At 45.2% G+C, this 14,047-nt stretch overlaps 1 protein-coding gene across 1 annotated transcript in view; it reads right to left on the bottom strand.

The window, feature by feature from the left end:
• The window catches only part of ZNF704 (zinc finger protein 704), an 88,331-nt gene extending 80,041 nt beyond the window's left edge, over window positions 1-8,290 (bottom strand). The window contains exon 1 of the mRNA XM_061448221.1: window positions 7,948-8,290. Within this exon, the coding sequence (XP_061304205.1) occupies window positions 7,948-8,229 (282 nt within the window). The 5' untranslated portion in view covers window positions 8,230-8,290. The remainder of the gene's footprint in view (window positions 1-7,947) is intronic.
• Between the last annotated feature and the right edge of the window lie 5,757 nt (window positions 8,291-14,047).

Below are 14,047 nucleotides of genomic sequence, written 5' to 3'. Positions count from 1 at the left end.
ATACTACAGTGAAAAACAGCAGTACAAGTTCATGAAATTGAAGCTGGTCACCATAGGAGCTCTTTTTACTCACTCTGTATTTCCTGTTCAATTTCAGCAAATAAACAAAAACAGTAATAAGAGTTTCTCTCTTAGCCTACCACCCTTCTGTAGTCTTTGGGCTGGCCTCAAGCAGCAGGAATGGTCAAGCTGCTCGTCATTTTTAGAAATAAGCAATTCAGTAAGTTGCTTGGAAGTATTATAAAGCCAACTATAAACCACTCTCATTCTGAGGGAAAAATAAACAATATAAAAAAGCATCATTGCTCAATCTACAGCAGTGTTTACAGAGCAGACACCAACAAGGACCAGTGCATGCCCAAGCAGCAAAGGTCCCACTTTTGAGATGGCCAAGTGGCACAGCTTGAAGCACAGATTTATCCCACAGTCTGCTAAGATCTCTTTGGTGCTCTCATACCACTGAAATTGCTAATCTAGCATTGGGAAAACACAAAGTAGGACCCAAGAGTCCCAGAGGACTGTTAGGCTTCTCTGTAACCTTGGGTCAAAAGCGAGGCTGAAAGAGCACAGGGTCAGAAAAGGCACAGATGATCTGTTCATCCGCACTTGTCATAAGACACATTACAAATGTTAGTTACCAGACCATGAAAAGCACTTTATCAATACTTAGTTTTCAGATGCAAAACAACGTCACTTCTATCTTCAAGAAGGAGGACCCAGGGATCTACAGGCTGGTCAGCCTCACCTTGACTCCCAGGAACATGACTGAGCTGCTAATCCAACACCATTTCCAGGCACATGAAGGACAAGAAAGGCATCATGAGTAGTCAGCATGGCTTCACCAAGGGGAACTCATGCTTGGCCAGCCTGATGAACTTCTAGGACAAAATGAATGGTCTGGTAGATGAAGCGAGAGCAGTGGACATTTTCTATCTAGACTTCAGGAAGGCTTTTGATGCCATCTCCCAAAACATTTTTATATATCAGGTGTTGATGTATGGACTGAACAAGCAGGCAGTGAAATAGGTTGGAACCTGGCTGAATGGACAGGCCAAGAGGGTTCTGATCACAGCACAAAGTAGTAAATGGTAAATGGTGGTATACCTCAAGAGTCAAAACTGCATTCAGCCCTGTTCAAAATCTTTGTTACTGATCTGGATGATGAGGAAGAGTGCATCCTCAGCAAGTATGCACATGACACAAAACTGGGAGGAGTGACTGATACACCAGACAGTCACACTGCCATCAAGAGAAGCCTTAACAGGTAAAAGAGCCAACATGAACCTCATAAAGTTCAACAAGTAGAAATGTAAAGTCCTGTACCTGCGGAGGAACAATCCTAGGCACCAGTATATGCTAGGGACCACCCAGGTGGAAAGCAGTTTTGCAGAAAAGGCCCTGAGGTCCTAGCAGACACCAAGTTGAACTTGAGCCAGCAATTTGCACTTGTAGCAAGACGGTGAATGGCTGCACCACAAAAAGCTTCTGACAGGAAGTGGAGGGAGGTGATTCTGCTCAGCACTAGTGAGGCCACATCTGGACTGCTGCATCCAGTACTGAGATCCCAACACAGGAGAGACAGGAACATACTGGAGAGAGGACAGTAAAGAGCCACCAGGATGATGAAAGGGCTGAAACACCAGTCCTATGAGGAGAGGCTCAGTGAGCTGGGACTGTTTAGCCAAGAGAAAAGGCAGCGCAGGGGGATCTTACAAATGTCTACAAATACCTGAAGGGAGGGTACAAAGAAGACAGGACTGGGTTCTTCTCAATGGTGCCCAGTGACAGGACCAGAGGCAACAGACACACAATAAAACACAGGAGGTTCCCTCCGAACATCAGGAAACACTTTCTCACTGTGAGGGTGACCAAGCACTGTCTCAGGTTGTGGAGTCTCCAACCTTGGAAATATTCCAAAACCAAGTGGACATGTTCCTGTGCAACTGGCTCTTGGTGGTCCTGCTTAGGCAGGAGGGCTAGACTAGGTAACCCCCAGAGGTCTCTTCTCACCTCAACCATTCTGTGATAAATACTGAGCAGCACATCTCCACCCACCAGTACGGACTGCATATCTGAAGGCAGCCAACTGATCATTCTCAACTGAACTCATCCTAGACTGAAAACAAGTCTAGCAAATAAGGATCAAAACTGTTCATGGCTACACTGCACCTCTTTATTCTCACATAGTTACAGTTTTGTAATACAATTCCTTTTAAGGGAAAAGTGGTTATGCTTGCTCTAACAAACAACAACAACAAATTACATCAAAGATCCTCTGCAAATTACTCCCATTCATTATTACAGGAGAGTTAAGAAAAAAAACCATCTTGCAAGCCCAAGACCCTCAGCTCTACCCCCAGTAATCCACACTACATATCAACTTTTTTAAATTTTAATAAGAAAAAAGAAATCCCAAGTCTAGTTGTGCAGTTTCCATAAGAACTCCACCAGCCAGGTTTTCACTCAAGGTCTATAAGAAACAAAATGAAGTCTGAAACTTAAAAATTAATTCAGTTTATCTACTTACAAAACCATGGCTAAACTGCTGGTATTCATCTACTTCTCTTGTCTCCCCCTTTAGTTGTTCCCCAGAGTCCACCAGTATCCATTTATTATCTCTTGTGCTACTCTTCAACTTTGCAGAAGAGGGTAGAGCAAGATCATGCTTGCTCTGAGTTTGTATGCAGCCTAGACTAACAGCCTAGACTAACAGGATCCAAGATGAGAACATGAGTGCTGGTGTTCTAATAACTAGCAGTATTTATAGAAATATGCCATTATTAGTCTGAGAGGAAACATTTCAGTTTACTCTTAGGTTAGCATGCAAGATCCTAATGTGCCTTAGAGATCTCTCTACCACTAAACAAATCTGGTACTTGAAGTTTGCATTTTGCAAGTTGCCTGTTAAAATGTATTTGCACACACACACACAAGCTAAATTAAATAGCACTTTGATAATCAAGTATGTTTTGCCCAAGACAAGTCTGTAGTCCATTCAAACAGTAAAGCTGAAGCTGAAAGTCTGATTGAAAGGACAACAATGAATTCACACCTGGCTTTAGAATGCAGAGAAAAAGAGCAAAGGAGCAGTGTGAATTCAATCCAGCCAAAGAACTCATGTAAGTAATAGGCAACTCATTTCTACCAGACAAACCCTGACGATTCTTCTACATCCTATATATTACACAGATGTCTCTATCTTAAAAAAAAATAAAAAAATAAAGAAATAAAAAAAATCCAACCCAAAACAAATCAAGCCACAAAAATGTCCAAAAAGCATATTTTTTCCTGGATTAACCTAGACCCCTACCAGTACCTACCACCCCCTTATGAAACCTCTGGCACAGACTTGCATGCACTCTGTACTTCGTACTTGTTGCAAATTCCTCTTAGCAAGGTGGGAAAAACAGAACCCAATGTTCATGAAATTGATATCTTGCTTATGCAGCCTGGGCTTTCATATTCCTCCTGCCATCACAGCACAGCTCTCTAGGCCTTTAGTTTCCAGACTCTTCATCTGCTAATTTCCCATGATTCTGGGAGCTGCATATCTGCAGGAACAAATCCATTTGCAGGAAATTCATCCTTCTGAACTACCAAGAGGTGCTCTCACACAAGACAATATCTAGAATGGGTAATTTCATGGGTGCATATGCTAAGGTAAGAGCAGAGATCATGGCAACGTAATGCCTGAGGAACATGAGCAGTCCCCATAGTCAGCTAGGTTAGAAACATCTGGCACCCATACTCTGAAACTGCGTACAGCAACTGCACTGGACATAAAGTGGCAGCTCACCTGGGCTAAACAGAAGAAAGCATGAATTCCTTTACTATTTACAACGGTAAAGAAAACACCGCAACATGGTGGCAAGTTATCACAAGCCCGTGCCACTACTGGCCCAAATCCTCAATCACAGCGCCCCAGTGGTTTACGGGCAAATTAGTGTAATTCTGCTACTTGCACCGGGGTTTGTGTATAAGTACCAGATAAACTCAGCATCGCAGACCACTGATGGACCCTACTTCAAAACCTTCTCTCCATATCACCAAACCCAGCAGTTTCCATGGAATGAATTAACCCCAGCACGGTATTAATGTGGCTGCTTGTGGTATCTAAATCAAGCTCCATACAAAAGATGAAATAAACAGGACTGCAAATTAATCCACGTTTCAAGACTAAGTACTGGTAATTAGGCTATTTACTCTTTTTCATATAATTTCAAATGGCTGGAAATTTAGCTGTAGCTAAAGCAGCAATATGGGTTGCACAGATAGAGTTTCATGTGCACAATAAGTCTGTATAATCAGCACGTTAGTGTTGTTTCCCTATGCAGATGAATTAACTAGTATCTGACGCAGTAAGAAATCCCAGCACATCTCAACAAGGCTTTACAGGCTCTGAAAGACTCTCTGGCTATCTTCTGCCATTGCTCACCAGCTACACACAGCATGCTCATGCTTCTTCCAGCATCGTGTTAGAATAGCAGGGGGAAGGAGAGCAAGAAAAGTTTTCTTCAGTGTCCTCCACCTGGACATCTATGTGTTTACAGCAATATAAAGAAGCAATTTTTGCATCTTTCCCATGACCAGCAGTCTCTCTTACCCACTTTTATGTTGCATCTGTTCTCTCCTTCCAAGACTGTAGATATTGGAGAAGTAAGATTTGTCTTTATAAAGTACTTCTTCCTCTCTATCCCCACGCTTAAAAGTGAGGGTCAAAACCAGACTACCAGTGGTGCAACCAACACCGTGGACTTCTTTCTGGTGGAGGCAACACAGCTGTGACCTGATGGTGCTGGTACTTTCTTCATCTTAACTATTCTCAGGTACTTTAAAAACATATTAATTCCCTTGCAGGCCCTAAGATGCATTCATCCACATATGGGCACTTCATGGAAGTGATTTTGTGAGGAGCCCATGAAACCTCTAGCTTTAAAATTCTATTCCACACAAGGGCACAGACATTTAGTGCATGTGTGCATCACCTGTAAAAATACCACACCCCAAATCATTGTGTGCTGGTTTTTAATTGCATTATCTGGATAGCATATAGTGCAAAACCAGCACACAGACCATATTGCTTTCACGTGTGATTAAATTCTGAAGCTCTTCAGGATGTCTCTTGTTCTGAAGGTTACTGAATGCTGCAATCATTTAGGCCCTCTCTCAGCAGTGGACACACTGTCATTTCCCTTTGCACCCACACCCCAACTTGGAAGGCCAGACACAAGAGTCAAGTGCTGCTAACTATGCCAGCTCTCCATTTGAAAGGAATCCTGTTTGACAAACCACAGCCAGATCATGCTAGTCCTATTACTCTCCTGTAGCTCTGCAGGTGGACCTCTGCATTCATTTTATGCCAACTTCAATCAAGATTAATCTGCTGCTTTAAAATTACTTGGAAGAACCCTCAAACTTTATGTATTCCTACACCAACAACCCCTAGAGAAACATACAGAAACCAAAGACAATTTCTTTAAAATATTAAATTTTAAGTTTTCTTATTTTATAGTACTGAAAAGTATACACAGTGAAAACAAAACCCAAGCAGGTCATGATGATTAGAAATATTCACCTAAAGAGGGTAAATACCTGCACCTGTTAACCAAAGATGACTTTTTATTAGGTACACTAGAAGTATCTTAATATACATTACTCATCTATGAGGCAGATTCACTGTCCAGGGAAGTAAATACATGCAAGCATGATGTTCTTATATGCACATATAGTCTTAAGTGCAAAGCAGAAATACCAGCAACCTTTAATATAAGTATTAACAGAGATCAAGGTTGGCCTAGTAATACTGCTATGGTCCCGCTGGGGTCTTCCCTGTAATCTCATAAAACGGAACAAAAAAACCAAAACCGAACAAAACTGAAACCAAACAACCAACAGAAAAATCCGTAAAGTAAAGCAGCAGTGAAAGTACAAGTTATCCCCATATTGCTTCAGAAAAAGTTTGTTATAGCAGTGGCAGGAGATATATATATATATATATATAAAACTCTTCAAAGGCATGTTGAGGGCTGACAAGGAGAACAGTATACTCCGATAATCCATGTTAAATGCAGATTATACCAATGTAATCCAGTTGCTATTTCAGATTATTGTGCTCCATTTGATAATTTCATACTTTTTTCCTATTAGGTACACATGGGAAGTATCTCTGAGCCTCCTTTACCACCTAGAGTTTCCACGCAATGGGAAGACTGATGGAACGAGAAGCTCATTGTGGTGCCCTTCATCCTTAGGCTACCAATAAAGTGTCAAAAGGTTTTGTAGCAACAAAATTGTCCCAGCCTGTCAGGCCTCAGCATGGACGGTTTGACACTGACAGACCATAACCACATCTCATGGCCTTTGATAGACTCACTGAAGAGCTACATGCACAGGTTACGGCAACCCAACTAGGGCAGATTTATCCTGCCACTGCCAGGACAAACTTGTTCTGAAACAATATGGGGATAACTTCTACTTCTGCTGCTGCTTTAATTTAGGGATTTTTCTGTTGGTTGTTTGGTTCCAGTTTTGTTTGGGGCTTTTTTTTATGAGATAGCAGTACTACTAGGACAACCCTGATCTCTTCATAGAACCAAAGAAACATAGAATACCAGGTTGAAAGGGACCACAAGGATCATCTGGTCCAACCTGTCTAAGCACAGCATGACCTAAACTAGATGTCCCAGTTCCCTATGCAGCCGAATCTTAGAAGTGTCCAGTGTTGGGGAATCCACCATGTCCCTGGGGAGATTATTCCAGTGGCTGGTTGTTCTCACTGTTAAAAAATTTTCCACCTGTCCCCAGCTAGACTCTCCCCAGGAGTAACTTGTGCCCATTACCCATCTTTTCTATGTGACTTCTTCTAAAAAAGGAGTCTCTTGCCTTCTTTGTAGCCACCCTTTAAAAAATGGAACATGTTGATAAGGTCTCCCCAAGCCTTTTTTTCTCAAGGCTTAACAAACCTAGTTCTTGTTAAGTAAGGATCAGTATCTATCTTTAAAAAGAAAAAAAAAAAAAGAAAATTAAATCCACATGGACACCCTTTAAACTTCTATGCACATTTATTTTCCATAACCCAGTGAACAACTATCACATAAATCCTCCACAGACCTACCTACACACAAATTTAACCCTACTATCCAGGTTATCCCAAAAGAAAAATAATTACAGAAAACCCATCATGATAAAATAAGGCCTAGTCTGCAGGATCTCAGCCGGCGACTGTGCTCAGCAGGTTCCTCCAAAACGCACCGAACTCAAGAGGACAGCCTGATAACACTCGGGCCCCTGCACAGTGCTGCTGCATTCAGAAACTTCCCACTCGTCGCCCATCCATGTCTCCTCACCACGGCCACCCTCCCCGTACACCACACACCCGGTGGGCACGACTCGAGTCTAGAAAACCTCCCCCATGGCAAAAGGCCAGGTTGCACATCCCCCCCCCCCCCCCAGCAGCCCCGCACTTTGCCCAGTTGAAGTCTTTACGTCCGGTACTCAAACTACTCCAGACACCACTGACTCCCTACGCACGCCGCCTCTGAGCCCAGCTGCCCGCACCGCCCTCCCCCCCCCCCCACGCCCCGCCGGGCTCCGGAGCTGACGGGCCGACCCGCCGCGGCTTCCCGCGGGCCGCACCGGACACCCGCTTCCCCGGGGACTTGTTGGGCGCAGGCCTGTCCTCACCGGCCCCCCTCCACAGCACCCGGCCGCGCCGGGGACCGCCTCGCCGACAGCCTGCTCACACCCCCTCACAGCCCCGCGGAGAGCCGCAAGCCACCCAGCCGCGGTGGGACAGAGACTGCCCCCATCCCGGCTCAGGGAACCCGCCTGCCCCGCCCCGCCAGCCCGGCACCCCTGTCCGGACCCCTCCACCGGCACTAAGATGAGCCGGGCCGGGCGGCTGCCGCTACAGTCGCACTCCCGCCTCACCCCCCAACGGGGACGCACCTTGAGGCTCCCGCGGAGGGGACCCTTGCCGTGTCCGGTCACCGCTGGGGGGGGACTCCCCAGGCCGCCCTCTTCTTCTTCCTCCTCCTCCTCTACCTCCACCACCACATCCTCGTCTTCGTCCTCCTCCTCCAGCGCCGCAGCGGAGCCCTCCCGCCGGGGCGGCCTCCAGGCGCTCTCGGGCTTGGGGAGCCGGCCCGCGTCCGTCTGCGCGGCGACCGGCCCGGCGCTCAGCCGCCGGCTGCCCATGCTGGAGCGCTTGGCCAAGCGCCGCGCCTGCATGGTGCCTCCTCCTCCGCCCGGTCCGGCCCGGCCCGGCCCGGCCTGGCCCTGCCCGCCTCGCCTCCCGCCCCGCTCAGCCCCGGCTGCGGGTAGCGGCCCCGCCGCGGGCACGCAGCGGCAACGCCGGGCCCCAGGGGCGGTGGCGGCGCTCACCGGGGGGCGGCGGTGGGTGTGTGCGGCGGGCACGGCGAGGCCATGGGGGCCCGCGGGCGCGGCGAGGCGGGCCCGGTGGCGGTGCGGCCGCCCCGCCGCTCGCCCACCTGCTCCAGCCGCCTTCCTCTTCCTCCGCCGGCCTGCCCTCCCGGCTCGGTCCGGCTGTCGGGCGCGGTACGGGGTCTGCTCCCGCTCGCCCTTCCTATCCGCCGCCGGTCCCCGGCACCAAAACCCGGACTGGATTCCCGCCGGCCGCGGCTCCGCCAGGCGCTGTGCGGAGCGCCGGGGCCGCACTGCTTCCGCCCGCAACCGCGGGCCGGTTTTCCTGCGGAGTGCCAACGGCTGCGCCGACCGCCGGCTTCGGCCCTGGTGGGAGCAGGGTGCAGGTCCGTACTCGCCGGCGCGTCCCTTCCTGCACCCCGCCGCGTTTAGTCAGCGCGAACGGCAGGAGGGCTGGGAAGCGGGACGGGCAGGTGTCCCGGGCCTGGGTGGCATGAAATGGTTTCACCTCTCCCCAGAAAACATGAATGGGAGAAATAGAACTTTTGGGGGGAAAAGCTGAGAAGGAGCTGGGGGGTTAGGGAGGTTCAATACGAAAAAGCAGAACAATTAACACCCTGTTGAGGAGAACACTACCCGCAATAGCTAGGGAAATAATTTCCTGTTGAAGTTGTAGTACTTATGCACTTTAAGCTTTAAAATACCTTTCTGAAAAGTGTTTTTAAATTAATAGTTTCCAGAGTTTTAAGTTACTGCAGTCACTATTTAAATTTATTATCGGCTTCTATACCATTTATTAAAGCCTCCTGAGACCGAGTTAACTGAGACTTCAGTTTGTCACATGCTTTTTCTAAACTGTTCCTCTACATATAAGCTTTAAGTCTGTATTTACATGTTATTTTTGAGCCATATATATTCTTTTCTATTTACCAGTGAAGGACAATAATTCCCTTTTCAGTGCTCAGTGCCTTTCTCCACACACATTCTATCTGAGAGAGGTGCCAGTAGGCCAAATGTACACATAACAGCATGGGGCCATGCTTCACCTCTAAAGCTGGGTTAACTTGTTCCTGTCAAAAAGTAATGGTATTTATTCATTTCAGAATATAGCATGCAGCATGTTCTATGTGAGAAATGATGGATAATACAGTACCCATTCTTAAAGATATAATGTTACTTTACATGTCAACCCAACCCCACAAACCAGTTGTTTTCATTTGTTCTTCCAAGATTTCCAATTTGACAGTGAAGTTATGCTTAAGTTTTGCCTTAAACATGAATTCTGCCATGAATTTAAATGGTATTCTCAGTTCCCTCAGACTTGTACCTCAAAGGTACAGAAACTGAATCATTCAGATACGTCCTAGTATTAAAATTATTTGAAATACTTCATGTCATTTGAATATCACTTCAACCCAATGGTGATCATCTGTAGAGGCCTGTGTTCACAGTTATCTGTGATATGTGATTATAATCCTGTTACTGAAGGTCCCACTCCTATCAGCCACATACTAGGATGCGCATGAAGAGACTCCTTGACTTTCTCAAAGCTCTGCATGTTTTAATTGTAGCAAAACCAGAACCAGCCTTAGAAATTCTATGCACCTAATCACTGGATTGGATTATATTTTCTAGCATGAACACCACAAATGACACAATGGAGACCAAAGGATCTCTTGTGGAAAGTAGTGATGATAAAGAGTAGCTGGGCTTGCACAGACATGTCTGTTGACTTCCAGCACTGCTCACATTTCAACCTCTGTTTGAACTCTGTATTCAGCCATTCCATCACATTGGTTCCAGGAACCCTGTGTAAAATACAGCTGACTTGACACCTCTTGCCCTGAGGTTTTGCTGGGTGAACATAAAAAGAGAGTGTTAACCAATAATCAGGCTTTCAGTTGTCAGTTCAGCAACAATCGTTTCAAAAACTCCTAGCTGGGCTCTGTTTTGGGAGCATGGTGGCAGGAGGCAGAGAGGCTCAGGCAGGTTCTTAGGGACATGCAAAACATCCCAGTCCTGCCTGCTGGCCAGCAGGAGGCTGCCCCCTCCTCAGGGATGCTGTCTAGTCCTTCCGTAAGGCTCCAGCAGATCATGGCCCCTCAGCTCTCAAAGCAGAGCAGAAGAGTAGGTGAGCCCTGGAAAAGTTGGACAGCGTGGATGAGGAATAGCGCATCTGAATTCTGGTGGAGGGACAGGTGGCAAAAGAGTTTTGGGGGCAGTAGGGATAAGGAAAGGCAGTCCAGAGTTCACTAACAGGCAGGGCAATCCTGGGAAGGGGTTCAGAGAGGAATACTGACTTTTGATCAGTAATCTGAGCTGTTAATGCTTTTTATTTCCGCTGGGTTATCAAATGCAATGAGATGCCCGTGTTGACAACTCTACAACAGACTGGTTAAAGATTTCTAGCACTTCTAAGGCGAGCCAGATTGGAGCTGTAGTAAGAATAGCTTCTCTCACAATATTTGATACACACAGAAGATAGAAATGACTTTGCTCCATTTCTTCCAGTCTGTCTGACTTGCAGTATGAATGGAGCTGAAGCTGAACCCATTTCCCTCTCAGTGCTTCCCAGACAAGTGATAGAGGAAGTTTTCTAAGGATGGTCAGGGAGTTCTAGATACAGTTCTCCTCAGTGTCTTTACATTCACAAATAGCGAAGAGACAAATACAAGCCATAATCCACTCTTACCTGTCAACATTTTTTCCCTGAGACTCAGTCTTAGCACTCTTGGGGTGAACTGCTGAACAATTCTGGCCCACAGCCACATCCTGACATCAAGTAAACTTGTGTGATACACGGGGTAATATGGTATCACTTCACTCAACAGAGATAGCTCCTGATTGTGCTACAGCATAATATGTCTAATGAAAGTACACACTCTGGCTGTAATAATAGCTGTTTACATGTCAATGATTTCCAAGCTTATTAAAAGTTAATGTGCACATTCACACTTCCTTGTGTACACAGCTTTCCAACACAGCACAAGTGTTTCAGATGCTTCTTCACCTCTAACCTTAGCAATCAGTTCATATTTCCAAACAAGAAATGTCTCTAAGACATACAAGACAATTCTACTGATAATTATATGTAAGTATATATCCCCCTACAGAAGTTTTTCTAGAACATTCTGTAAAGGTGAATTACAGTGACAACTTTGCAGTTCATCTTGAATAATTATTGTCTAACTTCTTTCAGGAAACCTACTGGGAAGTTCCATGCCACTAGCCACTGAAAAAATGTAACCTTCCCTGGCATTGACTTCTCCTGATTAAAATCTGGTAGAGTTTTCTTATGATACATACTTTCTCCAAACATTTTATACAGTCCATCTCTCAGTTAAGCATTCCTCTCATTTTAATATAATTATTCACTGATCCGTTTGACATTTTGTTCTATTCAGCTACTGCTCCTTTGTACTGTGATCATGACTGCAGGCACAGCTTGCCTGACACCACACTGGGGAGAGTTCCTTTTGCTGTGGAAAGCAGAGATTCTTCCATAATGTTCAGGCAGGCATTACTCCATAACCATCCTGCTTGCTGGTCCCACAACTGCTTCCAGCAGGGATGACCTGATCTATCAACAGTGCAGCTGCCAGCAACAAGCACTAGCCATGGCTACCAAGCGCTGGTAGGGGTGTGCTGTAGTTTGCCTCGCACAAGCCTGCAGATACATAGCTGTGTGCAGTTTTCTGGACCAGCCAGAATCCTGCCTTGGCTAGCCCTGCTTTTTCTTTCCACTTCTTTTTGTTTCTGATGTGCCTGCAAAAAATACATTTCCTGATTTATTTTGTTTCATCTCTGAATATTTTTTCCCCTTGTCCATGAATGCCAGCTTTTTATCACTAGAGGCAAGATGCCCTCTGCTCCTACCTCCTCCCAGACTGATGCTATGCTGCAGTTCCATGGCTTTAAAAAAAGTCTAGCAACAAAAGGAAGCAAAGAAACCCTCAATTTTCTGCACTTCAATCACCACCTTTTTTTTAAACATGACCTGCTTGAGTAGCCCTTCACTTTTCACTTTTCAGAGTGCAACAAATGTATTTGTTTGAGCTTTAGTATTCAATCCGGCATGTGCACTAACCGTGTGTGTGTTCCACTTCTCTCATAATCCCAGGCATTTGAGTCCCTGCCAACTTCTTTATTTGGGGACCTGCCTTCTCCACACCCCCTTTGTAAACTTCGCATTTGTTTTGCTTTATAGTGATCGCTGCAGTTCTCACTCCAGCTGGGAGGACAGCCAGGCACCTTCAAGAACAAGGGAATGATTGACAGTATTAAACAGAAAATTGTCTACCAGATGCTGTTCAAAAGGAGAGGTGGCAAACTCCTGACCCCCTTCTCAGTGAGCAACATCATCCATTCTGTGACATGCCTCTGCCCTGCTCATCAACTGATCGGGGAGCACAAGGTCACTTCTGCGTCTGGCTGTTGTGCAGTGACATGCTACCCTGCAGATAAGGCTATGTCTTCTGCTTGAAGGAAGCTCTGGTGCCAGCCATGCAATGGAATGAAGCATAAAAATTAATCAGCCATTATGTATTTTAGTGTGAGGTGTCCCTGCCCATGGCAGGGGGGTTAGAACTAGATGATCTTAAGGTCCTTTCCAACTCTAACTGTTCTATGATTCTATGACTCTGACAAGTTACTGCTCCAAAGCATTGGCTAGTTCTGAATAATCTTACTGGTATGGAAAGGAGTTCTGGGTAGTCCATCCTTGGACTGTGAGAAAACAAACACCAATTGGAACTGCACAGCTTTTTTAAAGGCTCTCCCCAGATTTTTGCTGTTGTCAATTACTAATTTCATGCATTTTACATGCTTATGCCTCTTAAAAAACCTTGTTTCCTAGAAAAAAAAAAAGGCCAGTTCATTGGAGTTTCATGCTAGTACTGATACAGTAATTCCAGATCCTTTTTATTCAAATTAACTAGTCTGAGGAAGACGAAGGGATGAATTTGAAAAAAGGAAGACTAACATTTTACCTGTGAAGAACAAAAAGAGAAAGAAAACACTTTTTCTTAACAAAAGCAGTGCAGGACAGAAAAAAAACCCAAACTACAAACCCAACCAGTTAACACTGAGGGCTGAAACACATAGGCCTCTGTAATGCAAATGCTTGAGCACATAATAGAAATAACTATATATACAGGTTTGGGTTTGCTTTTTTTGTTTGTTTGTTTGTTTACACAAAACCCCTATTTGGGGGAGTTTCAAAGCTGTTTGTGCTCATTCATGTGTAGTAAAAGGAGTGTGAACAACAACACTAAAATGACCCCTAAAATGATACCCTACATTATTAAAGGAAGGTTATAGAAATGGAAGATGGTAACTGAAATCCTATTTTAAGCAAGTGTATTCATTGTCTTAACTTAGGTGGACATTCCCATGTAAGTTAGATTGAACATATCTTAAGAAAACTGCAAGACTAGCATGTCAACTTCTCAGTGAAGTGTCACTCTTCTTGATTCCTAGTGTCAAGGCTGAATTTGCAGAGGTAGCAAACACATAAAATAAGTATTCTTTCCAAAATGAACAAATTAGATCAGGCACTCAAAAACATAAACATTACAGGACCACATAAAACAGTACTTGCAGAATCACTTCTTAATGGAAACTCCACTGTAGATCTTGTGGAACCACAAAAAAAGGCTGTACAGCT

The sequence above is a fragment of the Pezoporus flaviventris genome, unplaced genomic scaffold, assembly GCF_033815535.1.
Source record: "Pezoporus flaviventris isolate CSIRO_AGI_PZ_B2104156 unplaced genomic scaffold, CSIRO_AGI_Pfla_v1 ptg000007l, whole genome shotgun sequence".
Classification (NCBI taxonomy): Eukaryota; Metazoa; Chordata; class Aves; order Psittaciformes; family Psittacidae; genus Pezoporus; species Pezoporus flaviventris.
The sequence above is the reverse complement of the archived record's forward strand: the minus strand, read 5'-3'. Positions and strand labels throughout refer to the sequence as shown.